The sequence below is a fragment of the Betta splendens genome, chromosome 14 (assembly GCF_900634795.4).
Source record: "Betta splendens chromosome 14, fBetSpl5.4, whole genome shotgun sequence".
NCBI classification, from domain to species: Eukaryota; Metazoa; Chordata; class Actinopteri; order Anabantiformes; family Osphronemidae; genus Betta; species Betta splendens.
The window spans coordinates 545,575-563,513 of NC_040894.2; the positions used below are offsets into that span (position 1 = coordinate 545,575).

At 50.8% G+C, this 17,939-nt stretch overlaps 1 protein-coding gene across 2 annotated transcripts; it reads left to right on the forward strand.

Moving 5' to 3' along the window:
* Positions 1-5,212: 5,212 nt before the first annotated feature.
* Positions 5,213-11,872, forward strand: LOC114870051 (neuronal acetylcholine receptor subunit alpha-9-like). 2 transcript variants are annotated; one of them, XM_029174674.2, is made up of 6 exons: positions 5,213-5,349; positions 8,955-9,100; positions 9,168-9,322; positions 9,397-9,643; positions 9,718-10,003; positions 10,574-11,872. In XM_029174674.2, exons 1-6 carry the CDS (start codon positions 5,292-5,294, stop codon positions 11,260-11,262), a joined length of 1,581 nt encoding a protein of 526 aa, XP_029030507.1. In that variant the 5' UTR covers positions 5,213-5,291; the 3' UTR covers positions 11,263-11,872. The 2 variants fall into 2 exon arrangements, with proteins under 2 accessions (XP_029030507.1, XP_029030509.1); XM_029174676.2 differs by having other exon boundaries at positions 9,718-9,901.
* The last annotated feature ends 6,067 nt before the right edge of the window (positions 11,873-17,939 follow it).

Consider the following 17,939-nt stretch of genomic DNA (forward strand, 5'->3'; position numbering starts at 1 on the left):
TAAGCTGTGATTCTGGCTGACTGGATTTATGTTGTGGTGATCATGGTCCTGTTTGAGCTGGAGCTCTAACGTCCTCTGCTGGAGTTTCTATGTCACATCACCCCAAAGCTGTCACTTCGGTCCGGATTCCGTGAGCTTCAAATACTTCACAATCACTGTTACTTTTACTGTACGCTGAGGGACTTGTGTTTGAGCACAGACGGCACAGACTGAACGGTACCACACACGAATGCTTTGTCATGACTTATCATGTTGCAAATAAAAAATAAAGCAAATCTTTTTCAGATAAGTTTAGTGCAATAGTTGAAAAGATTTAAAATAACTTATGACCACTGTAAATATCTGGTGGGGGGCAGTTCAGGCAGAGACAGGAAGAGACTCAGCAAGCTGCAGCTCTGTCCTGGGCTGCACACTGGAGTCCATGGAGGAGGTGGAGGACAGAAGGTAAACTAGCATCCATCATGGAGAACCCTCCACCCCTGCACCACTGCACCACACTGTTACAGCCACAGGCAGGAAGGAGCTGCTGCAGGTCATTGCTCCCACAGACATCAGACTGTGACATTACAACTACTGTACACTGCATACTCACCTTTAATTGCTGTGTTATTACAATAACAATATCACCACCAATAACCTCTCATAATCTACCCCTTGTGGTGAATATGATGTGCAATACCTGCATAAACAGACATGTGCAATAAACCATACATCAATGTTGTAAAGATGCTCTTTCTGTATTTTTCAGTTTCACTCCAGTGCCTTGTCTTTCTGTTTTTGTTTTGTTTTTTCTTGTAAATTTTACTACTATTTTTGTTTTTGTCTTGTTCCTGTCTGTTGTTTTTGTTCAAGGTTATATAGCTGCTGCAAACAAAGAAATTTACCTATCATAGCATTAATAAAATCTAATCTAATCTAATCCAATCTAAATATCTACATAGGATATATGTTTCTTTTTTGTTTTCATATTGTTGTCTTTATTTAAAGGCTTTATATTATCTTTAATTTAATTAATTTTCTTTAATTTATTTTCTGATTAGATTAGATTAGATGTACCTGTTTACAAATTAGCCTGAGACCACAGCCAGGAACTGGCTCGGAGCCTTGTGTCCAGAAGGAATTACAGAAAAAGCTAACAGCAATTAACCTTCAGACACCCTCATTTCTTCTGTGAAAGAACTAATCAGCCACCCTGTCATTGGCGTAAACTCAACTGTGTGATCACGGCTGGTTCCGAGCAGTCACACCGGCAGTGTTGTGTTCTAATATCAGATCAGTTGTAGGAGGCAAAATGTGACTATTGTAGGTTTGATGTGAGCGATCCAGAAGATCAGAACCACTTCATCGCATAAACCTTAACAGGAGGCATCACAGCAGAACCTGTGGCTGATGGTTATTTTGTAAAATTAGGTCCCAGTGAGAGGAGAAAAGTCTTTGACTTCATAATTGTCTCTGTGAGACAATTTATTTTCTGCTAATCCGTTAATCTCTTAATGTTCTTGCTTCACTTTTCAGACTTTATTATGAATCCAACTTTCTGACTGGAAGCTCCCTCATCAACAGTTGGTGGTTTCAGTGTTACTACAAACTCTACATGTGTCTATAAATCAGTGTTTAACATAATTTTAGTTTAATATATTAGTTCTAGTGTTTTAGGAACAACTAACATCGAACAGATTTAAATCTTTCATCTTTATTTGCTGCCTCTGGATTTATAATGTCTGTCCGTGTTTACTGTTTAACGGGGTTTTAATGGGTTTAACCTGACAAAGAGGCCAGTTTGCACCAGCAGCTGCAGCTCCTCAGCTCCTCACCGTTTGCTCCTCCTCTTACTGTTCCTCCTCTTACCGTTTCCTCCTCCTGTCAACTCCCCGGCCCTGGGTTTGGGAGCTAGAGTCTAGAGTCTATCAGGCAGAGACAACCATTGAACAGTCTAGGTGAAATGTCAAATAAATAAAACAGATGTAAGACAAAACATAAGACAATAATTGCAGAACATAAGTCCATCCATCCATTTTCTTGTTCCCATACGCGGGGTCGCGGGTGGTGCTGGAGCCCATCCCAGCTGTCTGCGAGAGGCAGGGTACAGCTGGACAGGAGGCCAGTCCGTCGCAGGGCAACACACAGACACACAACCATTCACACTCACACCTACGGGCAATTGAGAGACACCAATCAACCTAATACATGTTTTTAGACCAGGGGAGTAAGCCGGAGAACCCGGAGAGAACCCACATAAACACGAGGAGAACATGCGAACTCCACACAGAAAGGCACAGAATTCCATTACAGTGTCTTCCTCCTCTCACTCCATCTGATGCAGATGTGAACCGCTGTCGTTTGTCTTGCATGAAAGACAACAACCGCATCAGCAGACAAACTTATACCAACTGAGACCTTGTGCTCACTGATCAACACTGTGCAGTCACAGTAATAACCTCCTCATCCTTCTCTTCGTTCTCGCCCAAACAAAGAAATTTACCCATCATGGCATTAATAAAATCTGATCTAATCTAATCTAATCCAATCTAAATATCTACATAGGATATATGTTTCCTTTTTATTTTTATTTATTTGTTTTCACATTGTTGTCTTTATTTAAAGGCTTTATATTATCTTTAATTTAATTAATTATTTTTAATTTATTTTCTGATTGAATACATAGACATTTTACATTAAATTAACCTGTTTACAAATTAGCCTGAGACCACAGCCAGGAACTGACGTGTAGCCTCCAGCTGACTTCATTAAAGTGAGACTTGCTGCTCAGCATTCAGTGGGAGTCAGGCTCACCAGCATCTGTAACTTTACTAAATCTTCACTTAATGGTCACATGTACACCATCTTGGACTTGTTCTCTATGAAACTGACTCATCGTCATCTCAACCTATATCTGGAGATGTGTGAAGTAGCAGAGACTAATAATGTTTCACAACACAACTTCAACCTGTACTAAACAAGACTTGGCAGGTTCCACACTGACCCAAACTAATCTGAACAAGGTAAAGAGCCAGGCCAGCTTCAGGCCTCGTCGTCCTCCTCTTCCTCGTCCTCCTCATTCTCGTCCTCATCCTCCTTGTGCTCGTCCTCCTCTTCGTTCTTGTCCTCGTCCTTCTTGTCCTCCTTGTCCTTCTCCTCCTTGTCCTCCTCTTCCTCCTTCTCGTTCTCCTCCTTCTCGTCCTCCTCCTTGTCCTCCTCCTCCTCCTTCTCGTCCTCGTTCTTCTCGTCCTCGTTCTTCTCCTCCTTCTCCTCCTTCTCCTCGTCCTCGTTCTTCTCGTCCTCATTCTTCTCATCCTCGTTCTCCTCGTCCTTGTCTTCCTCGTCCTCGTCCTCCTCTCTGTTCTCGACCTCCTCCTCATTCACGTCGTTCTCGTCCTCGTCCTCGTCCTCCTCCTCATCCTCTCCCTCCTCCTTCTCCTCATCCTCATCCTCGTTCTTGTTCTTGTTCTCGTCCTTCTTGTCCTTATTGTCCTCATTGTCCTCATCCTCATCCTCGTTCACTCGTCCTTGTCTTCCTCTTCATTCTCGTCCTTGTCCTCCTCCTCCTCGTTCTCCTTGTCCTCGTCCTCCTCCTCTTCATCCTCCTCCTTTTCCTCCTTCTTCTCCTTGTCCTCTTCCTCCTCTTCGTTCTCGTCCTCCTCCTCGTCCTCCTCACAGTTTCCTCCTCCTCTCAGTGTTTCCTCCTCCTCTCACAGTTTCCTCCTCCTCTCAGTGTTTCCTCCTCCTCTCAGCGTTTCCTCCTCCTCTCAGTGTTTCCTCCTCCTCTCAGTGTTTCCTCCTCCTCTCAGAGTTTCCTCCTCCTCTCAGTGTTTCCTCCTCCTCTCACAGTTTCCTTCTCCTCTCAGTGTTTTCTCCTCCTCTCAGTGGTGTTTCCAGTGTTTCCTCTTCCTCTCACAGTTTCCTCCTCCTCTCAGTGTTTCCTCCTCCTCTCAGAGTTTCCTCCTCCTCTCACAGTTTCCTCCTCCTCTCAGTGTTTCCACTTCCTCCCAGTGTTTCCTCCTCCTCTCAGAGTTTCCTCCTCCTCTCAGTGTTTCCTCCTCCTCTCAGAGTTTCCTCCTCCTCTCAGAGTTTCCTCCTCCTCTCACAGTTTCCTCCTCCTCTCAGTGTTTCCACATCCTCCCAGTGTTTCCTCCTCCTCTCACAGTTTCCTCCTCCTCTCACAGTTTCCTCCTCCTCTCACAGTTTCCTCCTCCTCTCGGTGTTTCCTCCTCCTCTCACGGTTTCCTCCTCCTCTCAGAGTTTCCTCCTCCTCTCAGTGTTTCCTCCTCCTCTCAGAGTTTCCTCCTCCTCTCAGTGTTTCCTCCTCCTCTCACGGTTTCCTCCTCCTCTCATTGTTTCCTCCTCCTCTCAGTGTTTCCTCCTCTTCTCACAGTTTCCTCCTCCTCTCAGTGTTTCTACTTCCTCTCAGTGTTTCCTCCTCCTCTCAGCGTTTCCTCCTCCTCTCACAGTTTCCTCCTCCTCTCAGTGTTTCCTCCTCCTCTCAGTGTTTCCTCCTCCTCTCATTGTTTCCTCCTCCTCTCAGTGTTTCCTCCTCTTCTCACAGTTTCCTCCTCCTCTCAGTGTTTCCACTTCCTCTCAGTGTTTCCTCCTCCTCTCAGTGTTTCCTCCTCCTCTCAGAGTTTCCTCCTCCTCTCACAGTTTCCTCCTCCTCTCAGAGTTTCCTCCTCCTCTCACAGTTTCCTCCTCCTCTCAGTGTTTCCTCCTCCTCTCACAGTTTCCTCCCCCTCTCACTGTTTCCTCCTCCTCTCAGAGTTTCCTCCTCCTCTCAGTGTTTCCTCTTCCGCTCATTGTTTCCTTCTCCTCTCAGTGTTTTCTCCTCCTCTCAGTGGTGTTTCCACTGTTTCCTCCTCCTCTCAGTGTTTCCTCCTCCTCTCAGTGTTTCCTCCTCCTCTCACAGTTTCCTCCTCCTCTCAGTGTTTCCTCCTCCTCTCAGAGTTTCCTCCTCCTCTCAGTGTTTCCTCCTCCTCTCAGAGTTTCCTCCTCCTCTCAGTGTTTCCTCCTCCTCTCAGAGTTTCATCCTCCTCTCACAGTTTCCTCCTCCTCTCAGTGTTTCCTCCTCCTCTCAGAGTTTCCTCCTCCTCTCACAGTTTCCTCCTCCTCTCAGTGTTTCCACTTCCTCCCAGTGTTTCCTCCTCCTCTCACAGTTTCCTCCTCCTCTCACAGTTTCCTCCTCCTCTCAGTGTTTCCTCCTCCTCTCACGGTTTCCTCCTCCTCTCATTGTTTCCCCCTCTGTGCTCGTCGGTCAGAGTCGTGCTGATCACAGCGTTAAGTGGACCGCTCTCAGATTTGGGATGAGGCATCTGTGCAGTGCATCGCTGACCTTTCTCCTGGTTCTATGTCTTCTACCAGGTGAGAACATTTTAAACCACTTTCTGTTGTAGCATGAAATGAGGTAGGTGTTAATGCTGAGATTCTGCAAATGTTTCATTTTACTCAATATAATTTTAGCTCAAGAGCAACCTCAAACTCTTGTTTATACAGATGATGTTGCAGACTTTTCACTGATAAATCCTCCAGATCGTAAATATCTTTATCCTTCCTTCAGGATAACTGCCAATCATACTCATAACCTGGAGATCATCCACGACGCCTCCAGGTTAATCCACATTTAACCCTGTCATAGTGAGACACTGAGCTCAGATTTTTAACAATCAACATTCAGCCTTCCCTGAGAGGTTCTTCACAGTCTTTTATAAACAAAGGTTTAAAAATGAAAATGATGATGATCTCCTGGTGCCAACTCATCTGCACACACAATTGACAGAAACAATGAGCTGCAGGATTTAATGAAGGATCTCTAATTTAAGCCATTTTAGTTAAAATGTCAAAGGCCAATATCTTAGGCTGATACACAGACACTTAGCAGGTGGATGGAGTTTATGAATGGGCTCAGAGTGACCAGTCAACTCATTTTGTGATAGTTCAAGCTGCTCTTGTCTTCTTTAGCTGCAGGCCTCGTACTGGTTCTACAGCGTGATGCTCGCTGGTCAAAGCCCAAACAAGGGAATATGAGCTAGAAGCAGAAACACATCAGGACACTGAATGCCATTTGTCAGCGACTGTGTAAACGGTGTCAGGTCTAATGGAGACATGGGCCGTCGTCTTATCTCAGAGGAAGGTATTGGCGTGCAGACAACAACCTGCTGTTCCAAACACTCAGCGCTGCAGCAAATCATGGTGTCACTGTTGTCCATGAGACGAGAAAGGCAGGAAACAGCTGACTGACATGAAACTACAACCCCACGAACTCACAGCTTCACCTTAATGTCTCCATCTCAGCCTCCTCCATGCTTGTCTGTAGTTGTAAAGGTTTAATAACTTATGGCTTGCTATTAGCCGAAGACTCCTCCGCTGGGCAGCTTCTCTGTTCCTCCTTATTTGTGCAGGCTGTGAAACCTCCTGCTTGAATGCAGCTTGTGCCTTCAGTCGTCCGCTGTCTTTTCTCAATGAGGCGTTTTTACGCCGCTGGTACTGTTGCTGATACTAGTGAGTTGGTTTATCTACCACAGAGCAGGTGCTGGAAGTTCACGTGTAGATACTCGGGACAGAGCCTGCAGCTGATGCAGATGTGAAGATGTGAACCACTGTTGTTTGTCTTGCATGAACTGACTGCATCAGCACACAAACCGTGACCGTGTGCTAAGTGATCAGCACTGTGCAGTCACAGTAACTAACCTCCTCGTACTCGTCCTTCTCATCTTCCTCCTCGTCGTCGTCCTCCTCCTCCTCCTCATCCTCCTCCTCCTCATCCTACTTGTCTTCGTCCGTCCTCGTCCTCGTTCTCCTCCTTCTCCTCGTCTTCGTCCTTCTCCTCCTCGTCCTCCTCGTCCTCATCCTCGTCTTTGTCTTCGTCCTCGTCCTCCTCGTCCTCCTCGTCCTCCTCCTCTTCCTCTTCCTCCTCCTCCTCCTCCTCCTCCTCCTCGTCCTCGTCCTCGTCCTCCTCCTCTTCCTCTTCCTCTTCCTCTTCCTCCTCCTCCTCCTCCTCCTCCTCCTCCTCCTCCTCCTCCTACTTGTCTTCGTCCTTGTCCTTGTCCTCGTTCTCCTCCTTCTCCTCGTCGTCGTCCTCTTCCTCTTCCTCCTCCTCGTCCTCATCCTCGTCCTCGTCCTCATCCTCGTCCTCCTTCTCTTCCTCTTCCTCTTCCTCCTCCTCCTCCTCCTCCTCCTCCTCCTCCTCCTCCTACTTGTCTTCGTCCTTGTCCTCGTCCTCGTTCTCCTCCTTCTCCTCGTCGTCGTCCTTCTCCTCCTCGTCCTCCTCGTCCTCATCCTCGTCCTCGTCTTCGTCCTCCTCCTCCTCGTCCTCCTCGTCCTCGTCCTCCTCCTCTTCCTCCTCCTCCTCCTCCTCCTCGTCCTCATCCTCATCCTCGTCCTCATCCTCGTCCTCGTCCTCGTCCTCCTCCTCTTCCTCTTCCTCTTCCTCTTCCTCCTTTTCCTCCTCCTCCTCGTCCTCATCCTCGTCCTCTTCCTCTTCCTCCTCCTCCTCCTCCTCCTCCTCCTCCTCCTCCTCCTCCTCCTCCTCCTCCTCCTCCTACTTGTCTTCGTCCTTGTCCTCGTCCTCGTTCTCCTCCTTCTCCTCGTCGTCGTCCTTCTCCTCCTCGTCCTCCTCGTCCTCATCCTCGTCCTCGTCTTCGTCCTCCTCCTCCTCGTCCTCCTCATCCTCCTCCTCTTCCTCCTCCTCCTCCTCCTCGTCCTCGTCCTCTTCCTCCTCTTCCTCTTCCTCTTCCTCTTCCTCTTCCTCCTCCTCCTCCTCCTCCTCCTCCTCCTCCTCCTCCTCCTACTTGTCTTCGTCCTTGTCCTCGTCCTCGTTCTCCTCCTTCTCCTCGTCGTCGTCCTTCTCCTCCTCGTCCTCCTCCTCGTCCTCCTCCTCGTCCTCATCCTCGTCCTCATCCTCGTCTTCGTCCTCCTCCTCCTCGTCCTTCTCCTCCTCGTCCTCGTCCTCCTCCTCTTCCTCTTCCTCTTCCTCCTCCTCCTCCTCCTCCTCGTCCTCGTCCTCGTCCTCGTCCTCGTCCTCGTCCTCGTCCATGTCCTCCTCCTCTTCCTCTTCCTCCTCCTCCTCCTCCTCCTCCTCCTCCTCCTCGTTCTCGTCCTCGTCCTCTTCCTCCTCCTCCTCCTCCTCCTCCTCCTCCTCCTCCTCCTCCTCCTCCTCCTCCTCCTCCTCGTCCTCGTCCTCGTCCTCGTCCTCATCCTCCTCCTCCTCCTCCTCGTCCTCGTCCTCCTCATCGTCCTCCTCCTCCTCCTCCTCCTTCACAGGTGACAGCCAGCAGCCTGTGGCCTAACAGGACGTGTCCTTGGCAAACCGCCATCATTCCTCTTCATCCTGGACCCAGCACACACAGCTGATAGATATGAGTTTGGGTCCAGCAGATTTTTTACTTACATGGTTACAGAATTTAATATGTGTCAAAGTCTGAGCAATAACATTAGCTTCAACATTTTGTACAAATCCCAAGCATCATGTGACTGCTGGTTGTTTGCCATGAGCACTGAAACTGTTTATGCTTTGCATCACATTTCATCTTGGCTGGTCAAGGTTAGAAACTGGTTTGTTTCTCAGGACACAAGGCTTCTGTCTGCAACTGGATTCTGGTCTCTGGTTCTGTTGAATTGCCACAACATTCCTCACATGCCGGTTCCTGTTACATCAACACTTGGTTTTTGCTGGATTGAATCTCAGTCCTGACACTACTCACATAGAAATGTTCCTGCAGGTTCTGGACCAGTCAAAAGGAACCAACTCCACCATGAAAGGTGGAACTGGAAACATTGAGCTGATTAGTGGGTTAATTGGATGGGGACGCACAAGTGCAGGATGACACAGGATTACTGAGCAGCATCCAAAGCAATGTCCTTCTCCTTCTCCTTCTCCTTCTCCTTCTCCTTCTCCTTCTCCTTCTCCTTCTCCTTCTCCTTCTCCTTCTCCTTCTCCTTCTCCTTCTCCTTCTCCTTCTCCTTCTCAGGTTGCCTCTCGGCTCACGGCCGCTATGCTCAGAAGCTGCTCACTGACCTGTTCACCAAATACACCAACGCTCTGCGGCCGGTGGAAGACACCGACCACATCATCAACGTCACTCTGCAGATCACACTGTCCCAGATCATCGACATGGTGAGACTCAGCCCATCCGCCGTTCCTGTGCTTAGTACTGGTGTGAGCTCACTTCTCCTTTGACCAGGATGAGCGGAACCAGATCCTGACCACCTACCTGTGGGTGCGCCAGGTGTGGATGGACGCCTACCTGACCTGGAAGAAGGAGGACTACGACGGCCTCGACACCATCCGTATTCCCAGCAGCTACGTGTGGAGGCCCGACATTGTTCTGTATAACAGGCAAGTGTTGTGTGATTTTGGGGGTGATGCTTCGTTAGTCCCACATGTGACTCTGTGTCTTTATGGCGCCACAGTGCAGATGATGAGTTCTCCAGCTCCATGGAGACCAACGTGGTTCTCCATAACGACGGCCAGGTCATGTGGGACCAGCCGGCCATCACCAAAAGCTCCTGCTCAGTGGACGTGGCCTTCTTCCCTTTCGATGTGCAGCAGTGCCACCTCACGTTTGGCTCCTGGACTCACAACGGAAACCAGATGGACCTGTTCAATGCTTTGGACAGTGCCGACCTGGCCGACTTTGTCCCTAACGTGGAATGGGAAGTAAGTTGTCGCCTTGGTCCTGAGCTAAAGCCTCGTTCTTGAGTCTTTGACCTACTAATGAAACTTCTACACAGGTTTTGGGAATGCCAGCCAAGAAGAATGTCATCCTATACGGCTGCTGTTCAGATCCGTACCCTGACATTACCTTTAGCCTCCACCTAAAGAGACGCGCCTCCTTCTACATCTTCAACCTACTCATCCCCTGCATGATGATCTCCTTCCTGGCTCCGCTGGGCTTCTACCTGCCAGCAGACTCGGGTGAGAAGGTGTCTCTGGGCGTGACGGTGCTGCTGGCCCTCACTGTGTTCCAGCTGCTGGTGGCTGAGAGCATGCCACCCTCCGAAAGTGTCCCACTGATCGGTGAGAAGACCCAGAGTGTGTGCTGTAAGGTTGTTCAATGTTACCAAGGAACAGTTGGTAAACGTCCATCATCATACATGAGCAAAGTGTGTCCACAAACAAAGCAGACACCAGTGATTATGGTTCCTGTCCCTTCTTAGCAGATCCTAAATCTGCATGTAATGTTATAACTAGAGACTCATATTCTTCAGTTTTTTGATCATTTTGATCAAACCCGTTAAAAACTACCAGTATAAAAACTACCAGAAGATACCCAGAGCAGCCCGATTCAGCTCCATCTGGAACTACTTGCCTGCGGCTGCTCCCTCCTGCAGTCTCACTTCCTCACAAACAACATTCCTTTGCTGTAACATAATGTACAAGCTCAGTAAAGGCACGGTGTGAGTTGATTGATGTGAATATTAACCAAATTCATGTGATGAATCTAAGGATGAGGCAGAAGGATTAGACGTAGAATGGATCTTAGTGTGAACCATGGCCAGCAACTAAATTTCATCTTGTGAGCAGAGAAACACTTAAAGCTCATAGTTTCTACAACGTGTGCCGACGTGTGTTTTCCCTTTTCAACAGGAAAGTACTACATTGCTACCATGACGATGGTCACTGCATCCACAGCGCTCACCATCTTCATCATGAACATACACCACTGTGGCTCAGAGGCTCTTCCTGTCCCACAGTGGGCCGAGCGCTTCATTCTCAACTACCTTGCAAGGATCTGCTTTGTGTATGAGGTCGGAGAAAACTGTCTCAGTGGTACCTCATCCAGGAAACAGCCTCTGTCACAGGAGGAGTCTGAAGCCCGGTCCGTCAGCAGTGACAACCTCAAAGAAACAAATTGTGGCATGAACGGTGAAGCGTGGAGCAGCAATGTGGAGAAGGACCTGAGCCTGCAGACGGGCTGCAAAGAGGGCCTGTTTGTCACCATTAACCACCTAGAGGAGGAAGGAGCTGCTGGAGGAGGCTCAGGGCAGAGAGAGGAGGAAGAGCAAGTGGAGGAAAAAAATGGAGTAGGAGGAGAACGAAGCAGAGCAGGAGAGGACCGGAGGCAGATCCTGGTCCAGACCCGCTGCCATTGCCAGAACCTTGGGCTGCGAAAGAACATTGAGTACATTGCCAACTCCTACCAGGACCAGCGGGCGGCGCAGCTGCGCATAGGGGAATGGCGTAAGGTCGCCAAGGTCATGGACCGCTTCTTCATGTGGTTGTTTTTCATCATGGTCTTCGTCATGAGCATCCTCATCCTCGGCAAAGCCATCTGACAGAAATAAGCTCCAGTGACCTGGGAGGGAGGCTGGGTTTGTTCAGACATCAGCTGGGTTAAGGCTGGAGGACGTTATGGTATTACAGCGAACACATTGATGCTTCACGTGCTTCACAGCTCACGTTTATTCACTGTTGGTTTCATTTAAATACTGTACGGTCTGCGTCTGCGCAGTAGCCGAGCGAGACCGTGTGCAGGTATTAATGCTGCAGGTTCCGCGCAGGAGCGGAAACAAAAAAATAAAAGTGTTCTCACATAAAAGTGGACGTGAAGCAAAGTTTACCACCAAAACAGACAGACAGACAGAAATGAAGGAGAAGACCCTGTGTACATTTTACATTAGACTAGCGACTAGTGTTGACAGGATGATATTTAGGGGCACACGGGTTTTATGTGCAACAGGAATTAATATTAGGGCCATTAAATGTTTTAGTGACCAAGAAGCCACCGATCTGGTACCAGCTTCAGATCTGATCCCAACCACTCTGTTTGTTAAAATGAAGGATTATCGTTAAACCAGGCACCTCGTTACAATGTTGCTGACTGTAGCTGCATTTGTGCATCACAGATTATTTGTATGTTGATGAAATAAAAAGGTTTCCTGTTGACTCGTGTTTCATCCTGTGACTGTTCTTTTATAGCGATCTGTCCAGTCGATGAGTCCGATTACATCACGGAAACCATCTCTCAATGCAAACTGCACTGTTGCCCTGATCAACCATTATATGATTGCGTCCTACAGCCCTAGCTGGCTCGGCTCGCCTCGGCTCAGGGTCCATTACCCGACCGGACTCAGCTGTGTCCTGCCAGGCGTTTGTGGCTCTGTTTATGATGAGAAATATAAAATGTTAATTTATGTACAACTTTTCCTATTTGCCATTTAAAACGATTCCACATCTAGTCTAAAGTGAAGCTTTATGAGAGGTTTGTGTGTTGACATATATTTACACATTGTTCCAATTGAAATTTCCTACTGAGCTAAATGACTTTAGAGTCTAATTATCCTTTTTCAAATCTACACAATTATCCTGAGCAATTAGGCATCATCCTCCATCTGCAGCCTGGTCAGAGCTCTGTCTGCTGCAGAGGGAGCTCTTGCTCCCGCTCCTGCTGTGAAGCCTCTGTGGGACCTGCTTCCATCTACAAACTGTTGCGTTTGCGGCTCAGGGGGCTTCCCTGGCTCCACCAGTTTCATCATTGCCACAAAAGATTAGGGACTAATTGGCGCTAATGTGTGTGTTGCTAAGGCTGATCATTAACAAGCTCCGCTGTGAGCTGCCACCTATCAAAGCAGTTTCTGTTTCTGATGGTAATGAGTCCTCTGGGCAGAGTGATAGGTGTTTGCAGACCTAATACTCTGTATCAGTATCAGCCTGCTACTCAAACCTTCAGAATAGCATAAATGTGGATCAGTGTGAGTCAGTGTGAGACATTATAGGTCAGTGAGGTTTAGTGTGGGTCAGCGTGGGTCAGCATGGGTCATTGTGGGTCAATATAGGTCAGTGTGGGTCAGTGTAGGTCAGTGTGGGTCAGTGTAGGTCAGTGTGGGCCAGTGTGAGTGAGTGTGGGTCAGTGTGGGTCAGTGGGAGTCAATATAGGTCAGTGTGGGTCAGTGTGGGTCAGTGTGACTTAGTGTGGGTCAGCGTGGGTCAGTGTGAGTCAGTGTGGGTTAGTGTGGGTCAGTGTGACTTAGTGTGGGTCAGCGTGGGTCAGTGTGGGTTAGTGTGGGTCAGTGTGGCCCAGTGTGAGTCAGTGTGGGTCAGTGTGAGTCAGTGTAGGTCAGTGTGGGTCAGCGTGGGCAAGTGTGGGTCGGTGGGAATCAATATAGGTCAGTGTGGATCAGTGTGCGTCACTGTAGGTCAGTGTGGGTCAGCGTGGGCCAGTGTGTGTCAGTGTGGGTCAGTGTGAGTCAGTGTGAGTCAGTGTGGGCCATTGTGAGTCAGTGTGGGTCAGCGTGGGTCAGTGTGGGTCAGGGTGGGTCAGCGTGGGCCAGTGTGACTCAGTGTGGGTCAGCGTGGGCCAGTGTAGGTCAGTGTGGGTCAGTGGCCCACGCTGGCCAGTGTGGGTCAGCGTGGGTAAGGGTAGGTCAGCGTGGGTCAGTGTAGGTCAGTGTGGGTCAGCGTGGGCCATTGTGGGTCAGTGTGAGTCAGTGTGAGTCAGTGTGGGCCATTGTGAGTCAGTGTGGGTCAGCGTGGGTCAGTGGGAGTCATTATAGGTCAGTGTGGGTCAGTGTGAGTCAGTGTGGGTCAGTGTGGGTCAGTGTGGGTCAGTGGGAGTCATTATAGGTCAGTGTGGGTCAGTGTGGGCCAGTGTGATTCAGTGTGAGTCAGTGTAGGTCAGTGTGGGCCTGTGTGAGTCAGTGTAGGTCAGTGTGAGTCAGTGTGGGTCAGTGTGGGTCAGTGTGGGTCAGTGTGAGTCAGTGTGGGTCAGCGTGGGCCAGTGTGAGTTAGTGTAGGTCAGTGTGGGTCAGTGTGGGCCAGTGCGAGTCAGTGTGGGCCAGTGTGACTCAGTGTGGGTCAGCGTGAACCAGTGTAGGTCAGTGTGGGTCAGTGGCCCACGCTGGCCAGTGTGGGTCAGCGTGGGTCAGGGTAGGTCAGCGTGGGTCAGTGTAGGTCAGTGTGGGTCAGCGTGGGCCAGTGTGGGTCAGTGTGAGTCAGTGTGAGTCAGTGTGGGCCATTGTGAGTCAGTGTGGGTCAGCGTGGGTCAGTGGGAGTCATTATAGGTCAGTGTGAGTCAGTGTGGGTCAGTGTGGGTCAGTGGGAGTCATTATAGGTCAGTGTGGGTCAGTGTGGGCCAGTGTGAGTCAGTGTGAGTCAGTGTAGGTCAGTGTGGGCCTGTGTGAGTCAGTGTAGGTCAGTGTGAGTCAGTGTGGGTCAGTGTGGGTCAGTGTGGGTCAGTGTGAGTCAGTGTGGGTCAGCGTGGGCCAGTGTGAGTTAGTGTAGGTCAGTGTGGGTCAGTGTGGGCCAGTGTGAGTCAGTGTGGGCCAGTGTGACTCAGTGTGGGTCAGCGTGGGCCAGTGTAGGTCAGTGTGGGTCAGTGGCACACGCTGGCCAGTGTGGGTCAGCGTGGGTCAGGGTAGGTCAGCGTGGGTCAGTGTAGGTCAGTGTGGGTCAGCGTGGGCCAGTGTGGGTCAGTGTGAGTCAGTGTGAGTCAGTGTGGGCCATTGTGAGTCAGTGTGGGTCAGCGTGGGTCCGTGGGAGTCATTATAGGTCAGTGTGGGTCAGTGTGAGTCAGTGTGGGTCAGTGTGGGTCAGTGGGAGTCATTATAGGTCAGTGTGGGTCAGTGTGGGCCAGTGTGAGTCAGTGTGAGTCAGTGTAGGTCAGTGTGGGCCAGTGTGAGTCAGTGTAGGTCAGTGTGAGTCAGTGTGGGTCAGTGTGGGTCAGTGTGGGTCAGTGTGAGTCAGTGTGGGTCAGCGTGGGCCAGTGTGAGTTAGTGTAGGTCAGTGTGGGTCAGTGTGGGCCAGTGTGAGTCAGTGTGGGTCAGTGTGAGTCAGTGTGGGTCAGCGTGGGTTAGTGGGAGTCAATATAGGTCAGTGTGGTTCAGTGTGGCTCAGTGTGGGTCAGCGTGACTCTGTGGGTCAGCGTGGGTCAGTTTGAGTCAGTGTGGGGCAGTGTGGGTCAGTGTGGCCCAGTTTGAGTCAGCGTGGGTCAGTGTAGGTCAGTGTGGATCAGCGTGGGTCAGTGTAGGTCAGTGTGGGCCAATGTGAGTCAGTGTGGTTTAGTGAGAGTCAATATAGGTCAGTGTGGGTCAGTGTGGGTCAGTGGGAGTCAATAAAGGTCTGTGTGGGTCAGCGTGTGTCAGTGTGGGTCAGTGTAGGTCAGTGTGAATCAGTGTAGGTCAGTGTGGGTCATTGTGAGTCAGTGTGGGCCAGTTTGAGACAGTGTGAGTCAGTGTAGGTCAGTGTGGGTCGGTGTAGGTCAGTGTGAGTCAGTGTAGGTCAGTGTGGGCCAGTGTGAGTCAGTGCAGGTCAGTGTGAGTCAGTGTGGGTCAGTGTGGGCCAGTGTGGGTCAGTGTGAGTCAGTGTGGGTCAGCGTGGGTCAGTGTGGGTCAGTGTGAGTCAGTGTGGGTCAGCGTGGATCAGTGTGGACCAGTGTGAGTTAGTGTGGGCCAGTGTGGATCAGCGTGGGCCCGTGTGGGTCAGCGTGGGTCAGTGTGGGCCAATGTGAGTCAGTGTGGGTCAGTGTGAGTCAATATAGGTCAGTGTGGGTCAGTGTGTGTCAGTGTGGGTCAGTGTAGGTCAGTGTGGGTCAGTGTGTGTCAGTGTGAGTCAGTGTGGGTCAGTGTAGGTCAGTGTGGGTCAGTGTGGGTCAGTGTGGCTCAGTGTAGGTCAGTGTGAGTCAGTGTAGGTCAGTGTGGGTCAGTATAGGTCAGTGTGGGTCAGTGTGAGTCAGTGTGAGTCAGTGTAGGTCAGTGTGGGTCAGTGGGAGTCAATATAGGTCAGTGTGGTTCAGTGTGGGTCAGTGTGAGTCAGTGTGGGTCAGTGTGAGTCAGTGTGGGTCAGCGTGGGTCAGTGGGAGTCACTATAGGTCATTGTGGGTTAGTGGGAGTCAATATAGGTCAGTGTGGTTCAGTGTGGCTCAGTGTGGGTCAGCGTGACTCTGTGGGTCAGCGTGGGTCAGTTTGAGTCAGCGTGGGGCAGTGTGGGTCAGTGTGGCCCAGTTTGAGTCAGTGTGGGTCAGTGTGGGTCAGTGTAGGTCAGTGTGGATCAGCGTGGGTCAGTGTAGGTCAGTGTGGGTCAGTGTGGGCCAATGTGAGTCAGTGTGGGTCAGTGTGAGTCAAAATAGGTCAGTGTGGGTCAGTCTGGGTCAGTGAGAGTCAATACAGGTCAATATAGGTCAGTGTGGGTCAGCGTGTGTCAGTGTGAGTCAGCGTAGGTCAGTGTGAGTCAGTGTAGGTCAGTGTGGGTCAGTATAGGTCAGTGTGGGTCAGTGTGAGTCAGTGTGAGTCAGTGTAGGTCAGTGTGGGCCAGTGTGAGTCAGTGCAGGTCAGTGTGAGTCAGTGTGAGTCAGTGTGGGTCAGTGTGGGCCAGTGTGGGTCAGTGTGAGTCAGTGTGGGTCAGCGTGGGTCAGTGTGGGTCAGTGTGAGTCAGTGTGGGTCAGCGTGGATCAGTGTGGACCAGTGTGAGTTAGTGTGGGCCAGTGTGGATCAGCGTGGGCCCGTGTGGGTCAGCGTGGGTCAGTGTGGGCCAATGTGAGTCAGTGTGGGTCAGTGTGAGTCAATATAGGTCAGTGTGGGTCAGTGTGTGTCAGTGTGGGTCAGTGTAGGTCAGTGTGGGTCAGTGTGGGTCAGTGTGAGTCAGTGTGGGTCAGCGTGGATCAGTGTGGACCAGTGTGAGTTAGTGTGGGCCAGTGTGGATCAGCGTGGGCCCGTGTGGGTCAGCGTGGGTCAGTGTGGGCCAATGTGAGTCAGTGTGGGTCAGTGTGAGTCAATATAGGTCAGTGTGGGTCAGTGTGTGTCAGTGTGGGTCAGTGTAGGTCAGTGTGGGTCAGTGTGTGTCAGTGTGAGTCAGTGTGGGTCAGTGTAGGTCAGTGTGGGTCAGTGTGGGTCAGTGTAGGTCAGTGTGGGTCAGTGTGGGTCAGTGTGGGTCAGTGTGAGTCAGTGTAGGTCAGTGTGGGTCAGTGTGGGTCCGTGTGTCAGGAACGCTCGGATGAGGACCCAAATGCACAGCGTACACAGGTTGACGGTGATCAAAAGGTGGTTTATTCCGGTTAGGCAGAGACGACGTCAGGGACAGGCAAGGTTCATACACGAGAGAAATATAATACCAGTATCATCGAGCGTCAGATCGTGGTCAGGCAGGCAAGGTCGGTAACAGGCGGGTACAACACCAGGGCAGACAGAACAGACAGGGATAAGGCAGGCTCAGAGTCAACAGTCCAGAAACAAGGTACGTAAAACACGGCCGGACCGAATCAAGGAAACTGGGAACTATGACGGGTACACACAAACGACGATCTGGCGGGGAACTGAGGACACAGGTGGTGGTTAAATACAACGTGACTTGATTACTGATACTAAACAGGTGTATGTAATGAAGACCGGTACTGACAGGGAACAGCTGTGACAACGGGTAAACAGGAAGTAAAGCAGGAACAGAAACAGAAACCGGGAGTGCTACCAAAATAAAACCGGAAATGGAAACTGGAACCAAAATAAAACAAGGAACAGAGCCAGAACCTGACAGTACCCCTCCCCCTAGGGCGTCTTCCACGGCGCCTACGGAAGCCCCCCCCCCCAAACCAGGGCGGGCGGAGGGCGGTCCCAGGAGGAGGGACCGAATCCCCCCCCTCAAGGCAACCAAGCAGGGTGGGTGGAGGGAGGACCGGAGGAGGGTCAGATCAAGAGTCCACAACACAAAAACAGAAAGTCCACGGCCAGGAAAACGCAGAGTCCAGGAATTCCCTCACGGAGGGTGGAGACGCGGCGAGATCCTGCACAGCCGTCGCTGAGGCAGGGGGCCACACCCAGTGCCCGTGAGCTGGGCCAGCGTCCACGGGAACCACCCCGGACGGCGATGTCCTCCAGACGGACGCTGATCCTGAAGACTGCGGGGCCGAGGCGGACGTCGCCGCAGGAGGCAGCGCCATCCAGGCAGCAGGGGGCGCCGAGGGCGAGACCACCAGTCCGGCAGCCGAGACAGAGACGAGGCAGGAACCCGAGGCGAAGACAGACGT

Excerpts from the sequence above, each read along its gene's own strand:
- LOC114870051 (XM_029174674.2), top strand. The coding sequence starts at position 5,292 with ATGAGGCATCTGTGCAGTGCATCGCTGACCTTTCTCCTGGTTCTATGT. Across the intron at positions 9,644-9,717 it reads TCCCTAACGTGGAATGGGAA|GTTTTGGGAATGCCAGCCAA; the intron begins GTAAGTTGTCGC and ends ACTTCTACACAG. Across the intron at positions 10,004-10,573 it reads CGAAAGTGTCCCACTGATCG|GAAAGTACTACATTGCTACC; the intron begins GTGAGAAGACCC and ends CCTTTTCAACAG.